Here is a 19,057-nt window from a genome sequence, read left to right on the forward strand (position 1 = left end):
GATATGAGAGAAGCAGCAATTACCTCTACTTTAATTGTTTCATAGATTAGTACAATTATTATGTTATTCATTCCATTTGCAGACTGAATGTAAAAAGTAACATCCACATCATATAGTCAGACAGTTCATTCTAAAGCAAACCTTACCAATGTTAGATATATTAAAGCAATAAACCAAGATTAAACTTTCATAAACTGTAAGAGCTCATTGTTTTGTAAATGGATGTATAACGTGCTTGTAGCTCAAATGAAACTGTAAAACTGACTGGATGCTTTAGTCATTCTGCAAACTTTTGATTTATCTTTTTAATCACTTGTTAGTTTTTTTTTAATGGCAATTAAACACTGGAAATGGCTTCAGCCTTCTTGCTGCATTACTCTTCTCATTGAACTGCTGTCATTTCTTTATGATGACAAGCAATTTAAAGGTGCAAAACCAAGCCCGTTAAAGTGTGTGTGGCTCCTGCTGCTACAGGTGTTTGTTACTAATGAATGAAGTGATAGCTGTTGTTGGAATGTGAGATTTATCTTCCTTTGTCACTTGTGCAGCAGAGAGGAGGTGAGTTACATTGGAAAAGCTGGTAGTAACAGCTCACAAACACAGAAAGGCTGTAGCTAGGCTTTATATCTGTAATACCAGAGTTAATGTTAGGGAATGTTAAATAAAATTTGTTAGCTAGATTGCAATTTTGAACCTTACTGCAGCTACAAATAAAAGAATGCAATACAACAAGTGTTAAGGTACCATTACAGAGATCTGCTAACATTCCAAACAGGAGTTTTAAAAAACCACCAAATACTTAGATATACAACATTAAGAAAATTAAATATGATGAATGATAAAGACCATAACTGTTCTAAAATAATTGAACATGCTATAAAACTGCTTGCACAGGTACAGTGTCCTAATTGCACAGGTATTGTTATACACATTGCTAGCAGTAGCTATACCTAGAACTGGGAAGCAGTTCCTGGGGATCCCCACTATTTTCTAGTGCAATCATCTCTTTTTTTCTTTTTTTTTTTTTTTTTTTGAAGGAGGGAAGAGACTGTTCATGCCTAACAAAAGTTACTAGTACATTCTTTGCCCCCTCTGTCATGTTATTGCTTCAGGGCTTAGAGGACTAAAGAGTGCTAAGAACGCATTTTGTCATTGAACAAATCTGTTGACTCAAACTGCCATTTTTGTGGTGACTTCTCAGAGTCAAACAGCACCCTAGAGAAAACTACTCTCTGGAAGAAGAAAAGTAACAACAGCAGCAGAATTTCTCTTCTCATTTCCCACTGCCATCCAGCTACATAAAAATAGTGTCTATCTCTCTACCCAGTCCACACTGAGGAGAGAATTTTAAGCTGGGAATATTTCACTGCTGATAGGAATGAGTCTTTGATATTTTCACATGCTAAATGCCCACAGTTACTTTTTGTTTCTCCATTTGCTGTTTATGTCAAGTATCTTGTTTCCATTTTTTTTTTATTGAAGCATTTGTTGAATTTCACATTCATGTATTTCAAAAGCATTATTTTAATCTATCACGTCGATTACTATCTGTATCCATTAATGATTTTTTCTGCCAAATATAATCTGCCTGGCTCTGCAAAGAAGCATGACCTAAAAATAAAGCAGAGAATTTACATCTAGATACCATGGAAGAAGGCAGTAAATCCTGAAAGAACATCAGGTTCAAATTTTGCTTCTTTAGATGACTTTCCATCCACACTTTGCAGCAGTCAGTCTGTGTGTTACTAGGACTGGTATTAATTTTAATAATTTTAGTGTGTGCTGTTTATATAAAATAGAGTGAACAAAGGGCAATTTCAGGGATGAGTCTGAGATTTTGGCTTTCATTTGTTTTTAGCTGCAGACCCTATTTGCATGCAGCTTTTGTGGTATAATTGTTTTTAGTTCTGCTGACATTGTGGCAGGATAGCAGCACAGATAATAACAGATGATGTTTCCTTTTGTGGAAGTTAAGAACTAGCTGATTAATTGTTATTATGTTACACTCTAGAGGAAACATTGTAATTAAACCACAAAAAGCTACATTAACATAATGGTGGGGGTCTGACTTAATCCCACGAAAGCAAGAAAATTCGAAGTTAACGATGGAGAGGGTAATGTTATATGTTTTAGGCCAAGTGCTGCTCTTTGGAAAAGAGCTTAGTCTGGCTATTTCTGACTCTCGTGGTTGTTTCTCTGTGATTAGGGCAGCTGCATTTAAATCAAATTAAGTCCTTTGACTTTTCATTGTGTGTGCTTGCAGATCAGGCTTTATAAAAAAAGATTATTGAGCAGTCAGCTCAGCAGTTATCTTTGGAACTAGGTCTGATGCTAGATTTCATGCTTCCAGGCAGCTGGTCCTACTTTGAACCAGAGGATGAGCTCCTCAGAAATTTTTTTATTAGCAGGTATACTGTATTTCCTGACAGCTTGCCAGAGTAGTCTTGGTGGTATATTTTATGTGGTATATTTTGATTTGCAGTAAAATTCTATTTCTTTATTTGTAAAAATTGGAAGAAGAAACACCTGGTTTATTTGAATGACTGTTTTTCTGAAAGCTAAAATCTTCCAAGTTTCTATATGCACTCTACTCAAGACGTAATTTAAAATTATTTCCACAGTCACACTTCCCTGTCCTGCTCTATGCATCTTCAGCTTTTTTATCTCTCCCACATAGACTGTCTGAAGATTTCAAAGCCTGTAGCGTGCAGACATGCTATCAGGATGAAACACACCAGTAAAAATTCCACAATTAAAAGTTTGAGGCAAGTCAGGGATTAGTCTGGCAGGCTGATCACAGCGACAGCTTCCTCCACCCTGGCCCCTCAGTGATGGAGAGTTACAGCCTGTGCCTGCAGCCTGGGTTCTTGGTTGTCACACTCATCTCCATGGCAGCTGATTGGGAGCCTTGATACTCCTGAAAGGTCTTGATTGGATGCAGTCCCCTTTTGTGTGAACAATTCAGGTAACACAGAACCTAATTCTCTGTTCTCTAGTCTGTGTGATCCTGTGGGAATTTAATAGCCCATTTTGCATCTATTATGGGTAGAAAATTGTGTGCAGGTTGATAGAGTTGGTAGTGAAGTGGCAAAGACAGATGATTACCTGAAAAATTCATATCCTCTAACTAAAAGGCTTCAGTTCTCAAGTATGGATTCCACCTTGCATGCCTAAAGATTACTTTTGCATATATTTCCTGAAAATTAATGCCTAACTCCTAGCACTGTGGCAAGAGAAAGAAACACATAAATGCATAAGTTCCTGGATCAATCACAGGGTTCATATGTAGCTGGTTATTTCTGAAATTTTTTAAAACATGTACTATAAAATTAGTTTCAAGACCTTCTTACTAGAAAGGACAACAATGACAAGTGAACTGTCTCTATGAAAACTTAATGAAAACAGAAACAGTTTTGAAATATTAAGAACTCACTCAATTATGAAATTTAAACATTGTAAATGGACTCCAGAGATATGATTGCAGTTCTAGGAATAGACTTGTTTACGAGCTGTCACAGTTAAAGCATCCAAAATGAGAATACATTTTTCATGTAGTTCTAAGGTTTTAAAAGCAGTAAAAAAAAATCCTGAACTGTATTTTCCAATTTCCAGATTTCAGAGTTAGTCCAGTACACGTTTTAGATGCATATGCCATGAAATCTGTCCTACTTAGTTATCATGCAAACTCATCAGCCACTGCATTTTAAATACAGTGTAGTCATCCTTGTTTTGGGAAACCAAAAGCACACAGTCTTACCTCTGAAGGATTTGTTGTTCTAAACTGTCACCCCTATAACAAATATGCAAGAAGCAAGTTCTGTAGGGAAAAAAAGCCAGGGTTTAATATTTCTGAGCAATTTTTTTTTTTTTAAATTCCTAGATCATACTCTTTTTAAGTGCTGTCCTGGATTGGAGCATAAAAGACTCCTCTGACTTTCTGTGAGCTTTCCCTGGTTCTCTTCATGTGTGCTTATGATGCTTTTTCTCCCCTCTCTCTCTCTCTCTCTCCTGGAGAGAAGTCCAGCTGCTAGCATCTGTGCACACAAACCATCCTCCAAATCCCTGGCTAACTCACTGATGTGCTGTAGTTTGTGTGCAATTTATTCACCTGCAGCTTTAGCTGTCTGGTTTATATGGGCCTTTTAATTATTTTTATCCTTTTCCTAAATGAAGGCCAGACATTATGCTCACTGACTTCAACAATATTTGTTCTCTAAGCAGTCTAGGTCTAATCATTTAATTTTGCTCTATTAAACAACAGTCAATTGGTGTATTTAATAGCAGCAAGTTACAACCATAAAAGTTGCAGGAAATTTCACTTATTTTGCCTTTAGGGGATTCTAATTCCTGTATGTAACACCACAGCTGTCATCTGGAGGAATCTTTTTTTAGCACCTGTAAGAGCCTTATCTTCATTGCCTGTAGATACCTGACTTAAATATTTGATTTGTAAACACTTTTGCATGGTAGGGTTTGACAAGCACATTAAAAATGGTTGCTCACAAGCTACAAATCTCTTAAGTTACAGCTACTGCATATATTGCACAGCTGGCTGTCATGATGCTAGCAAGATTTTTGCTCTTTGATCTAAAAGGAGTTAAAAATTCAAAGTGTTCAAGATGTTTATCAAGATTGTCATTTCTGAAAATGCTAAGAAAAGCTTTCCCACCATGCAAGCACTGCCCTCAGAAGATGAACTTTTAGTAAAGGTGCCAGCTCCATGCTGAATGGGTTCCTTGCTATTTTTGCTTAAGCCAGACCCTTGCCGAACTCTGCCTGTTGGTGCCCACTTAATATGAAATAGTTGGAGCACTGCACAGAAGCCAGATGCAGAAGGACACAAAAACTGCATTGGCAAATGATCTGTCAAGTGACCCATGAACAAAATCGAGATTGAGTTGCCCTTTGAAATAAACCTATTTGAATTTTATTATCTCTAGAGCACCTTGTGTCTCTAATCTTGTGAAAGGTTAGTATTCCATCCATCAGAGCAAGATTAGAGCTCTGGTTGATGCCTGTGCTTGATGATAACTGAATGCAGCAGTTGGGGCTGGAGGAAGGAGATCCATTACCATCAGCAGTTCAAGGAAAGATTGGGTAAACTTGCTTCATGGTATAGACCATGTACAGTCCAGATCAGGGTAGCAGAAATGAAAGGAGCAGAATATCAGCAAAGATTTAAACCTATTAACAATAATCTAAATGAAACAATATTATCTTATTCCCATCCTTTTTTTTTTTTTTCGTGTCACAGATTAGCTGACCCAAATGGATGCTGCCTAGTAGGCTACAATGCTCGTCACTTTCTCAATGCATGTCTCAAGAAAAAGCTAAGACTAAAGGAGTAAATGAGACAATAATAAAATTGAAAGTTCCAGGGCCCATGACCCTCATATGCATAGATAGAAGTGAAGGATTCAGATTCTGTGATGTAAAAAAAAAAAAAAAAAAAATCTGTCGTTATTAATTTAGAAGTTTTTCCTCTCCTACATCTGTTGAAAAAATGATTTCTCTACTTTTATGTCTTTTTAAAGCTCACCTGACATTTTGGAAAAAGCTTTAGTGAACAGGCGTCTTTTTTCCATGTCCTTGTTTGCCTGAACTTTCTAAATTTTGTATTATGCTCTGAATTATATATGTGATTAAATTAATAACATTGATGACCTTACTTCTTGCATTAAAAAAAGAAATATTATTAAATTCTTCATTTTCCTGTGTCAAGTCCAGGCCTATGTATTGCTTCCAGAATATAGAAGTAATTCAAAGGATTAAAATGTGTATATTTTTCTAATCCTTTAGTTCCTCTTGGTGGGTCTGGATTTGTGCCTCTGGCTTTTCTATCCGTGCAGAGCAGACCATGTATTTATGTTCTCACATTTGGCTTTGAAGGATAACAAGAAGCCCTTTGGACCCGATGCCAATGTATCAGCCAGCAGCAAAACAACATGAGACTGAATTTTTTATTTCCTGTCAAACTTCTTAACTTCACAAAGGAAAAAGAAATAGAGGGTAGCTCTGAGATTTTTCAGAGATAGAGGTATGTTAAAGCAGTAGAAATAGTTTCTCTGCAAAGTAGGAACCCATTTACTTCTTAGGTAGTACCCACAGTGTAAGAAATTAAAAACCAAATAAACAAACAAACACCCCCCCCCCAAAAAAAAAAACAAAGCAAAGTAAAATAATGCAAAAAAATTACATTTTTAGTAAGTTATGTTGATGTTCAGAAATCACTATGAAAATTACTTTCAGCTAGATTAGGATTACTCAGAGCCTGTGACAGGTATACAAATTTTGATGGCTCCTCAGAATAAATAAAAATATTTAGAGGAGACCAACTTTAAAAACAAAACCAGGTAGTAGAAACAAGAAGAAAAAAAATGCAGATTATTCATGGTATTATGAAATATTTCAGTATGTCTTGATTCCAGAGACAAAAGCTGCTGTTTCTGTGTAATCAATAAAAATATTTTTCGGTATCCTCTACAATTACATTTTCAGCTACTTAATTGAGTTTTACTGTATTAGATGACTTACAGTATAAACTATATCTAATACATGCTACTAATCAGTGTTCTTAATTAATAAATATGTTTTAGGCAGTATGACACCTATTGCAGTTAGTGTGACATTAAAACACAAAAAAAATTCAATTAAAATGTATTATATATGCACATATTATGGACAAGTCTGAGTGAACATATGGTCTTTGCAAGAGAGAGATGTATGACTGAAAAAATAATGCTTCTTCAGTGAAAATGGAGAATATTTTCTAGATAATGGCTGAACCCTAATATAAAAGTCACCTATTGGAAACACATTTCTAATTACATGGTTTGTAAATGTGGAAGCACTTAAAATCTAAGGCCATCCAGGCTACATAAAATTATAATGTACTTATGAAGTTTATTATTATGGCAGAGAAGCAGGGTAATTAGTCTCACCACCATGTAACATCCCTAACATTTACATTTTTCAGAAGTTATCAGTGTTTTATTGTGAGTTTGAAAGTCCTTCCACAATTATTAATGTCCTCATTAAAGAATGTTGAATGGTGTCTCAATTAGAAAACAGGAAGCGTGTTCTCTCTTATGTCCTTTTCAAAGGAATCCTTATTTCTGTTTGAAATATACTGTTTGACCCTTATCCTGTGCAATGGCTGAATGTTTCTCCCAAATGACTAAGCATATATACATTAGGGAAACAAAGAAAGAAGTTATTGGATAAAATGTTTTACAACAATATCTTAAAATAAGCATTCATTTTGCTTCTGTATTTCACCAGACCACTAAAAACGTTAGTATTTCAGATAATGCAGTAATGGAAGACGTAAAATCACATTATCAAGCAATATCACATATATTTGTATGTGCATTAAATGAAAATGCTAGCCCTAACCCAGTGGGGTTGATATAAAGGACAGGTTCCTGCAGGATGTAAAGGGGAGCCCCCAGTTTAAAGCCCAAGCCAGACTTCTGATCTAAATCCTTCTTTCTCTCCCCATGGAGAACATAAAGGCAGAGCTGGAGCAAGGCTTCATGCCAAGGTTCCTTGGTTGGATATCTGAGGAGAATCAATGTGTGGCCTGAACACTCAATTTTTGGGACCCTCGTTGTAGCTGTGTGTTCAGGGGTAATGGTTTTGGCAATATTGATAGACTCTGATAAACATTTGGAAAACTTAAGCTGAGCTCTCTTCTTATCACTTTGTCTGTTTCCCTCAGTTGCCATTTCTCTGTTTCTCTGTCTTCTCTCCAACTATTATTCTCCTCTCTAATTTTGCTTTCCTGTTTCACCTGTACTGCCTCATTTGTGCTTATCCTTGCTTATTTTAAGATATCTGCAGTAGTGTAGTGCAGGAAAACAAGTACAGTGCCTTTGGTCACTGCAGGTCTCCCTAGCCCGTTCACTGCCTGCTGCCCAGTAGGACTGATCAGCTTTTCAACTTGTTCTTCAAATCTCATCTCAGAGGGCTGTAATTCTCAGCTGGCAATATTTGTATGAGAAAAGTGGTTAGTGGGGTTTTATTCCCAAATGTTCACACCACAGTGTTACTGTTGTGGCCCAACAAGCTGGAGTAACACCCAAAAATTACACAGGGAACTTGTGTCCAGCAGCTGTTCTAGGAACTGAATGAAAAGCCCTTGCCACCAGAAGTGACACAGAGTGTCCACTTCACTTCCAGCTCAGGAGGAAGCATTGGGCAATAATGTGGAAATCATGGCCTATGCCTTCACTTCCCATCAAGCTCTCAGGTAAAATCCATGTAATGTGAGGACTGAGAGAGAGGGATGAGGACTGTATGGCAAAGAAGGCAGACAATAAGGCCTCAAGACTGCAGAGAAGATGGAAGAAGCAGTAAACAGCAGAGGGCCTGGAATTCCAGTGACTTCTGCACAGAAAACACCTACCAACAGAAAAATAAAGACCCTACACAAAAATCCAGAAATATTTTCTAAAGCTCCTACTTCCCACTGAGCCACCCTATCTCTCACAAAACCACAGGAAGCAGTAAAGTTTGCTTAAGCAGTAATTTGTTTGCTTAGAGACTCAATAACTTGTGGATTCATTGAAATATTATTGTCAATATGTTCAACAACTTACCAGCACACCAGCAGCAGAAGCATGAAAGTTTGGTGTCACTACATGGACATATCCATTTAGGGGGATACATCACATGCAGCACAGCAGCTAATAAATGGAAACAATTCCTCAAGTAAACTTGGCCTAGGAGTTTTAAGGCCATTCTTGTGTAGTTCAATCAAATAAAAATTAAGTTATATTGTCTGAAATTGAACATAACCCCAAATATATACCAGTCTTGTAAAGCTGATTTTTCAGTTCATTGTGCTGTATCTTAGATATCAGTTTTCTTCTGACTGGAAAGCTTTCCCACTAGACAGCCTTGCAAGAGAAAAAAAAACATTCTGTTGAGAAGGCAAGTCAGATAAAAATCAATCATGCAGCATCTTGATCCAGTGAACTGATGTCTGTAGATGAAGATTTGTGTTGGCTTTAAAGCTATTCAAATACTGACTTCATTTTTTAATCCCTGATCTTTGAAACATCCAGGTAGGAAATTTTATTGACTTCACAAACCTCCTTAGGGGACCCAAGGTCTTTCTACCAGCACATGAATGCAGATCCAGAATCTGAAAGACTGTTTTCTTCCAAAAGTAATATGTCTTTTTTTTTTTTTAACATGTGTAGCTTATTTGAGGCCAAGTCTGTTATCCTTAACCTTATCCACAATCTAGGATTTTATGCATTGCCTTGTTTTAAGTCACTGATTGCCCAAATCTGATCTCTAGGACCATTGCTGGTCCTTGACTTTCATACCGTTGCCTTGGGAAAAAAAGTAAGATCATCCCTCTAATAAACTGAGAACATTTAAGTTAGCTTAATTTGCTGTCATAAAACTAAGTTTGTTGCTTCACTGAAGTTTGATCATGTAGCACAATTTACAAGCAAGAAATTCAATCACATTGGCTTTATGTCAGTAACAAATAGTAATGTGTTCAGTGTCCAAATAGTCAAGAAATAACTGGGAAACCAGCTGGGATTTAATACTGCTTGACCTAAATGGTACCTAGGGTTCCTTTGAGTGTAGGTGCAGAAAAATTGGATAAACTCAAAAATTGGTAAATTTTCTTGGAGGTAGTTTTATATTTTTTGTTAGTACTGCTAAATCATAACGGAACTTATTAGCTGCATTCAGAGGTGTCTGGAAAAACCATCAACATGACTTCATTACCTCTTAAGCTTCAGACTTTTATACAAAATTGATTTTTATGTACATAATAATTACCATAGGAAGTCAATGTCCAATCTGCTTTATAGTAGGCTTCTGCTGGTTAGCTCAAATAGAATTCTTTGCAGATATTTCAGTAGTATCTTTCTCAGGTCAAACACCTAAAGACTTTGGTGGTTTTTATAGAATAAACTAATTTTTTTCTAAATTCTAAAATGAGCCTTCTTCAAAAAGGGGAAAAGGTGAAATGAGATTGAAAGGCAAAGAGCAACGGATTTACTGCAGTTACATTATATAAATACAACTGTGCAAATATGCTTTAGCTCTCTGCACTTGCAACTGTGACATGAAAGTAGCTGCAGTTCTAATTTTAAACACATTGTGATGCAGCCAGTTTGACCTGTTTAAACCCCACCTTTATACACTGGGATTCACACCTGCACTTCCTACTGGGTGCTTCACTGAATGCATCTAATCCACTAGATGCTTCAGAAAACACCTCTTTCTTGAAGCTGAGTGAGGCTCAAGACATTGTTTTCGAATACCTCAATGAAGGTTCTGCACAGTAGACTGTTTTATTTAAAGTGGGAGGAAGAAAACAAAGACACTATGCTAAATGAGGTGAGCAAGCCCTCTTCAATCCCACCCACGCTTCAACCCAGGCTGAGATTTCTGCCTCCAAAGCCCGGTGTCACTGCTGTCAAATTGTGGCTGATCATCCCAGTATAAACAAAATTCTGTGAAGGTTTCAGTGTTTTCCTCTGGCCAGCCAGAGGCTCCTTCCTCATGCGTGGCTCCTTGCTGCAGTCAGTTCAAGTTGCCTACTCTGAGAACAGATGTGAAGGCACACCGTGACTTCAGGGCCACATTCCTCCCCAGCACAACTCCTGTGACCTCTGAGCAGCACAGGAGTGAGTCTGGAGATAGCAAGTGCTGCCTCTGGTTCCAGACCTGCTTGTCAAAAAATTGCCTCCTTTTTAAAAAAAAAAAAAAATTGGCTTTTTGACAGAATATATAAATTATCCTGAATTAAATTTTATCTAGACTGTAACAAGGTAATTTGTTGTTAATTTTCCCCTATGTCTTCTGGCCCACCTTACACTTCTTTGTATTAAGAGTCAACAAACTTTTAATATGTTTAGAAGATGGTAGTAGATTATAGGCAAGGAAGTTTCATGCAAAATTTTAGATGGTAAATCTCTTTAACTGTAGAACTAGGTGTTTAATAGCCTCTAGTGATACATAGAGAAAAATGGTACAGTCTCTATATTTTAAAACAATTGTTGCACTGAGTCCCATAGTTTATATATTGTTAATATTTTCATGAAAGCTTTAAATGTTTTTCAGAAGAAACTGTGGTGATTCGTGAATCTTTCATGAGGTGTTATGCATTTTTATGAACATATGATGTAAAATTCATCATTCTGAAATTCACAGATATCCATGAAGTGCTACACGTCTCTCTTTGGTCATGGATATTCATGACAATACCACTTCTGTAAGCATTTAAATGCCCTTTCATAAATATTCTAGAATGTAATCTTCTGATGCCATGTAACATTTTGCTTACGTTTTATGAGTACTTCACTTGGACATTTTCCACTTGATAATGAAAGCAGAACCTTCAGGGACAGTTATTGGTGTATCTATAAATTATGTGTAAAACTATCTCATTTCTTTGTTTTTATTCCTCACATTTTCTTTTTTTGTTATTGCTCTAAGTTCAATGAGTTCTTTGAGGGCATCTTGGGAATTTCAGGTTTCATATTTATAGCCAAGGATATATTATCAGTGTAAAGTACCACATGCAACAGTATCTAGATTCTAGAGTGCTGTAAAGACTTCAAAAAGTATATGTCATATCTAATATTCCTTGTGTGAAACTTATGTGTTTCAGCTAGTTGCAGGAGTGTCTGTGTAGAATCAATGGCAGGATGAAATCTCCCTTTCCTGCGTACTCAAATGACCTTTTGCAGTGAAAGAACAGTAGATTTAGCATTTGAAGGTTGCACCTGCATCCCCTGAAGTTGTTGATAATCTTCTTATTGATTTTGGTGTTGCAGAATAAAGTCTTATAAGCCTTTATCAATGCATGTAATCAGCCTTGAGTAGATGACAGATCCTTTAACTCTGTATTAATGTTCATTTGTACTACAGATCCTTTGTGCTTTGGCATTAAATAATGCCTTAAATTCTTTGTCAAATTAGATTCCTTTTCTGATAATGGCATTTGATGTATAAAAAGCAGCATAGCTTTTTTTCTTTTTTCCTGCACTGGATCCACCCTGTGCAACCCAGCCCATCCTAGATGTGTTTGTGTTTCTTTCCCATCCTCACGTCTCTCATTTTAGCTTAGGACAGTCCTGTTTGCATTGTCTCTGTGCTCCAGGGTGGGGAGTGGTTAAGGATGAAGCCTCAGTGGTTTCCCTTCCCCATGTCTCATTTTTTTCCCACAATATCCTGACCCATAAGGGAGAAGAAGTCACAAACTCTTGATGGGAGTCAGGGAGAAGACCACAGTGAATTCTGCTGCTAACAGGACTTGCAGCAATCTGAGAAATGGAGGGAATAAAGAGGGAAGAGACTCTCATCTTCATTCACAACCTTTGAGACTGCACTTCTAAAAAATTTAGGCATCCAAAATATCATGATATTTACAGGTCTGGGACAGTCTAGAAAGCCATCCATTGACAGCTAGATAATTTCACACATACCCAAAGCATAACTCAAGTATATAAATGACCTATTCTGAAATTTGCAATTATAAGGCACATTTAATCATTGGATTAGTATTTCTTTGCTTTAAATGCAATGTATATATATTCAAAATGAGTTTAAAAAGGAGAGCAGTTTTCAAAAAATCTCATCACATTGCAGATTTTGTTTTTTTCTAATGGAAGATGAATTTTTTTTTCCGAATTGTGACTGTTGAGTGTTTTTAAAGGTCAAAGCTATAAGGGAATTTTAAAATTAGTTATTCAGGCTAACTAAAAAGCAATACCAGTACACTGTTAGCCTTATGCAAGCAATTTGTTTGCTCTTGAATATAAAACAAATGTAATGTCAAAACTGAGGAAGAAAAATCATCTGCTGTAAATATTCTCCTATAGCAATTTTTTTCTCAATCAGGAAGTTAAATTGAGTTCTTGTTGCTGTGTAAGGTTAGTTATTGTTTAAAGAAAGTCTCTAGAAACCTAAAGCAGTTGGAAAATGAAAAGGCATAAAACCCACAGAGGTTAATTTCACTTGAATTTCCTTGAGATAAATCACAACTTTCACTAATTGATGCCATTGTGGAATATCTTTAAAAAAAAAGAGAAAAGAAAATAATAAAGCCTTTGCAACAAAAAATATGAAGATTTCACCAAAACATTTTTGTTTCATTAATGACTTCCTGAAGAAAAAAAGACAGACAGAAACAGGATGCTGGAAAAGGCTGACATTGATATTTATAATATGTATGTATGAATGCAAGTATCTGTAGGTAAAGAACCCCCAAAGACTCTTTCTCTCAAAAAGCATAGTCTGTTTACATGAATTCTAATATTCCCTTGCCATCAACCTTATTAGGACTGGAAGTTCAAACATTTGCAATCAAGTTAGGTACACCAAGCCTGCATAGGGTGTAAATACATGCACATCTTCACAGTAAATGGTGGATCGTGGTAGCATGGTAAAGACTGGTAGAATTTACATATCTAGGTCCTTAGAGCTCTTGGAAAAGCAAGGCCCCCACAAGAAGGAGAACAAGGCTATGATGGGGAGCTACCAGTAGGGATTGGGTGTTGTTAGTCTATGATGGATGAAATCAGGATGTCACTCTGAGCAGTGTTTTATGTAAAGACTGATGTAAAATCAGGCATATATCACTGTCCAGAGCTCTGTGCAGCTGGGCTGGTTTCTTCTCAGCTAACAGTGTATCAGGTGCACCATAGTATCTCTTCAAGTTCTGCTAAAAAGGAAAGCTGTGCAGAATATATGATAATTAAATGAAATTATCTTTTTGGTTTTTTGGTCTTAGAGCTCATGGATGTATTTTTGGTTTTAGGAATTAGAAAACAAACTGTTTCTAGCTTTGCACCTTGTCCCACAGTCAGACATTGCTTTTGCTTATTACAGAGGAAAAGAAAATGGGAACTTATCAGGTTGGGAATGATCATAGAATATCCACTCAAACATAATACAAATTTGTGTCTGTAAAACTTGCCTCTAGGTATTTATCCATAGATTTTGTTAAAAGCAATTATTACATCATTCATGCTGCAATATTATCCCTAATGTTGATCCACTGACTTGCAGTGACAACTAGTTATCACTTTGGAAATAGACCAGCTCCCATTTTGAATGCATTATGACACTAGTTTGCCTATGTCAAAATAGCGTGAGAATGTCAGCTTGCAGTTGGCAAAGTACTGTGAGGACTAACAAGACATTATTTTTAATTTGTGAGCTGTTCCTACCTTTCAGTAATGGACTCTAGCAATTCTGCCATTTCAGTTTGTGACTGAATTGTCTTATCATAGCCAAAATATTTTAAAACAATTCAGACTTCATTTGCAGACTGTTACTATCTGTCTTGCATCCTAAGTTTACAAATAATGTTTAAAAATGAAAACTAGCTGAAGTGTGATCCATGGACTAGAAACCCACCATTTGAATGTATAGAGAGAATGTCATAGCTTGCAATAGCAATTTTCTCTCCATCTTTTCAGTATCTCAGTGTGCCTTAGACCTTATTTGTTTCAACTACCTCATAGAAGTGATCAGGCTTCCCGAGACTCTCTGGTTAATAAATTAAATCTGTATGAAAACATGCTGGCAACAAAAGACATATAGGACATATACTGTCATATGAATGAATCATCACTTCAAATTAGGAAAAATTATTTCCAACATTAACACTGCTCATGACAACCTATTTTGGCAGCAAAAAAAAAAAAAAAATCACAAGATATATATTTTAAAACACTGCGCAGCTCTGTCTCATATGGATTCTCCTCTCCCACCCTAGTACTTGAGTGCCTTCCAGAAGCACATTAAGCAACATGACTAATGTCTGTCTCATCTTCATTCTTTTACTTGAGGCTGAAAAATTACATTCTTTTTCAAAAACTACCTGCAAGTTGATGAAATATCATCTTTGCAATGAACGTAAAATTTTTACATTACTGTGAAGACCATGGCAAAATTCAACCTTTGCAGAAGCACACACTGTTTCTACTGATATGAGTGAACAAGTGCTCAGTTATGCCAGGACACAGTTTATATACATAAGCACTGCAAAGCAGACTACCTTCTTGATACATGGGAGATTTGCAGACTAAAACAGCAAGCAATTCTTCAAAGCAGCATTCATTTTGCTGGATGAGAGTTGATTGAGAAATTAGCACAACATGGGTGATCTCTTTCTGTCTGGAACTAAAAAGGTATCCAATTTTGCAGTTGCTGTTGATTTATTATTCTGGTCCTGCATGGGGTTACTGATGCAGATAGCTCTCTTAAATGTCTTTTGTGTCAAAGTGTACAAAAGACTAACACTCCAAATTTATAATGGCATAATTTACCTTTAGCAGTAGCTCTCAAAGACTGGAGACCTGTAAGAAGACTAAAAATTAAATAACTGTGCTGCTTAAAGGACATTAGCTTTCCTACACAATAAATATGTATGGCTTCACATTTGGGACTAGCATGAAATTTAAGCTTGTAGAGTTATTGGAAATGTTTATACCACAGTATAAATAAAGATTGTGACCAGCATGGGCCACATTGTGCTGGATGCTGTACAAGCAGAGAATAAATATCTACCCCTCCCTGGAAAGTTTGGTTGGCTTCCAACAAGCTGACTGTGAGACTGCTAAATAATACACCCATACAAAGAAAGAATAAGCTAATAATCTCAGACAAGATGAGCTGTCAGCAAACCCAGTTAAGCTTTGCTGTGACTGACTTATGCAGTGGCATTATCCTTTAAAATAAAGAGTGGGATTCCCAGTATAGCTATGGATTGTGAGGAGCCAGCATGTGAGTTGTTTATAGCAGCCTCCCAGCATATATAGGCTGTTGTCATTCAATTGCACTGGTGGGAAAGCCTGTCTCCAGCCTTAAAACAAACTTTAATTTGAGCCCCAGGTTCTCTGCCATGTTTTTGCTTTCTGGGTTGTGTGACTAGAGAATTAGATTTATTCAGCAGTGCAGTCAGTGTGCATTATTTCTAGAAGTGCTGAATGTACAAAATAGTAATCATGGTGATTTAGATGTCAAAGACACCACTAGATCAGGGCTAACACTGAAAAACAGCTTTGTTTCACTTTTCTCTTAAACAGAAGCCTGTATGTTGTAGACATCAAATTATTACGTTTGGCAACAAAATTTTTATTGTGGGGTTTTTTTTTCTCCTTTTTTTTTTTCCTTTTCCCTACATAAATTATTTGGCAAAAGCATATCCTTTTCTGAATGTAATTTATTTCTTATGAAGAGCTTCAGTTTTAATGAAAATTTAGACATTGATATATTTATTAGACTATATTTCCCTTTAATAAATGCTTTGATGTAGCAAGTATGTTCTCAGTGTTCTGTGTATACATTTCCATAATAACCCCTTTGCAGTTTTCTGGGAGATCAAAGGCTGCAGCTCTGCACAACTTCTGCCAGAAATAAGAGATTCTTTTCTTACTGAGTCTTTGTGGACTGGTCCACAGTGTTTGGTGGATTCTGTTTTCATCTGATTACAGTTGCAAACCCTCAAATTTAGTATACATTTTTTCTTACTTAGTCTTAATTTCTGTCCTGTCTTTAGCATTGCAGTGGTTCTGTGGTTTTTATAAGTCACTGTAGCCATAGCAGGGCCCTGTGTTAAAGGAGTATTCACATGATGGCATTAGCCAAGAGTGTGAGAAGTCAGCACATCCCTGCAGTTAGCACACACAGATGTGTCTGTGGGCAGTGTCCACAAATTAAGAATCTGGTATCCCAGACCTGGTGTGTGTTGAATCCTGCTTTGCTGCAAATCACTTAATTGCAGCCATTACACATTTTGCCAAAGGTACTGCCATCTCTGCCTTGCTGTCTGCAATGCCTCATTTACAAACCACAGGACTCTTTTCCAAAGTGGTTTAAGAAGGTTGACAGCAAGCCCTGTAAAAAGATGGGATCTTCTGAAAGCCAGGAGATACTATTTTTCCTTTGGCCAGCTGGGTTTAAAGAACTGTTGTACATGCTCAGTGAAATTTTTTGGGAAATCCTAAGTACCATATTGCAATTTAAAAATTTGAATAGAGGAGATTATTAAATATTTGTAATTTATCCCATGGGCCCAATTTCCAGTAAGAATAATTTCCACAAGCCAAAATTTAGAAATTGTTTATGCTTTAGGTCTCAGTAGATAAAATCACAGAAGCACAGACTGGAACTAGTAGGATGGTTGTAACGTGACTGATGAAGGGTTCTAGCACTGCTCTTCAGTAGAGTAAAAACTTATTGAAGATACTAACATACTGTTACCATTACCTAGACATGTGACACTTTTAAGAAGGATCCTTCTCATTTCCACTCAAGTCTCTTTTGAGTTCTCTTCAAGAATATATGCAAATAAGTATTCAGATTTATTTCCATGGTTTGCTTCTACATTGTAAAGGCTTGATCAAAATGGAATCTTAAATTCTAAAATAATTACATTTTCAGTTAAATCATCATATTAGTGACTTTGCTTTTAGCTTAGAAGTTTTATTGTAAGGGCTGTGGAGGGACAGGGATTACTATATTAAAATAGTACATGAAGAAGTGGAAAAACCCGCACTGCTCTTTTAAATGGGTTTTTCTGCTCAGTGTTATAAGTTTTGCATCTTTCGACCTTGATAGGGAATTCAGTTTATACTCTATTTTTCTTTATTTCTAAATGATGAATTTCACTAGTAAAGTGCTGGGACATCAACCTATTACCACAAATTATGATGAGTTAGGAGTGCAATAAGAAGACCCTTCGTACCTTGCCGTTATGGCCACTAACACCTGCTTGTTTTGCCTGCAGAGTTTTTCCGAGAACTCCTGGAGAACGCGGAGCGATCCTTGAACGACATGTTTGTCCGGACGTACGGCATGCTGTACATGCAGAACTCTGAGGTGTTCCAGGACCTCTTCGCCGAGCTGAAGCGTTATTACACGGGAGGCAACGTCAACCTGGAGGAGATGCTCAACGACTTCTGGGCTCGGCTGCTGGAGCGGATGTTCCAGCTCATAAACCCCCAGTACCATTTCAGTGAGGACTACCTGGAGTGTGTGAGCAAGTACACGGACCAGCTGAAGCCCTTCGGAGACGTGCCCAGGAAGCTGAAGGTTCAAGTGACTCGAGCGTTCATTGCTGCCCGCACCTTTGTTCAGGGGCTGACAGTAGGAAGAGAGGTTGCAAACAGAGTATCCAAGGTAATCTGAAAGCAGAATGGGGGTTTTTTTTAGCTTGAATTTCTTCTCAACTTGCCAGAGAATTCAGAGAATTGAAACCTGTCTTTGTGCTTTTCTTTTTTTTTTTTTTTTATCAGTAAAGGAGGTGTGTTTTGTTGGTTTTTATGCCTACCAATACACCCACTTTAAGTTCATAAATAGGGGCAACGGTTGCTTTCAGTTCCTTCTGGGCATATTAAGGCACTACTGACTGGAAAGCATTTCTCTATGCTTAGGACCCAGTGAAATACCAATATACATCAATGTTATAACATGGTAATGATTTTCATTTGTAATTCAAAGCTGGCTACATATATAAAAGATGGGGATTAGATCAGAATTTAAGTGTTTCAAGCAAATTTATTCTGCTGTTCATTAGCAAAGTACAGCCCTCACAGCATTCATTCATCATGCAGCTGGGTGATGGATTTTTTTAAGAAATGTCTAGTCATGTTTCTGATGAGAAAATAGACAAACAGTGACACCTCTGAAGCCTGAACTTTCCCAAAGGATGGTTTGATTCACATTTATTTTAGGTTTAATTATTTATCTATGCAAATATTTATGACAATTGTAATCCTTGAGGGCTTTGCATAATTAAAGAAAAAACCATGCAAAAATAACCCATCTGGGCACCAAAAATGTGCCTCAATGACTTTCTCTCATACAGTATTTCAAAATCAGGTATAATTTTCCTGAATTGGTGTTCCAGCTAGATAGTTGCTCTGTGATCTCACTGTTTCACAGTCCTCATCATGTATTTGGACCTTGAATTCTGAAATACTTTCATGAGATCCACTGTGAAATGTTCAAATACTCACTTCTGAACAATAAGTGCATGAGTGATTTGGATGCTTGGCCCATACTTTCCCAC

At 36.8% G+C, this 19,057-nt stretch overlaps 1 protein-coding gene across 1 annotated transcript in view; it reads left to right on the forward strand.

Moving 5' to 3' along the window:
* The window catches only part of GPC6 (glypican 6), a 723,711-nt gene that overhangs the window by 378,419 nt on the left and 326,235 nt on the right, over positions 1 to 19,057 (forward strand). Inside the window, exon 3 of the mRNA XM_058825364.1 lies at positions 17,774 to 18,165. Coding sequence (XP_058681347.1) covers positions 17,774 to 18,165 — 392 coding nt within the window. The remainder of the gene's footprint in view (positions 1 to 17,773; positions 18,166 to 19,057) is intronic.

This window comes from Ammospiza caudacuta, chromosome 2 (assembly GCF_027887145.1).
Source record: "Ammospiza caudacuta isolate bAmmCau1 chromosome 2, bAmmCau1.pri, whole genome shotgun sequence".
Taxonomy (NCBI): domain Eukaryota; kingdom Metazoa; phylum Chordata; class Aves; order Passeriformes; family Passerellidae; genus Ammospiza; species Ammospiza caudacuta.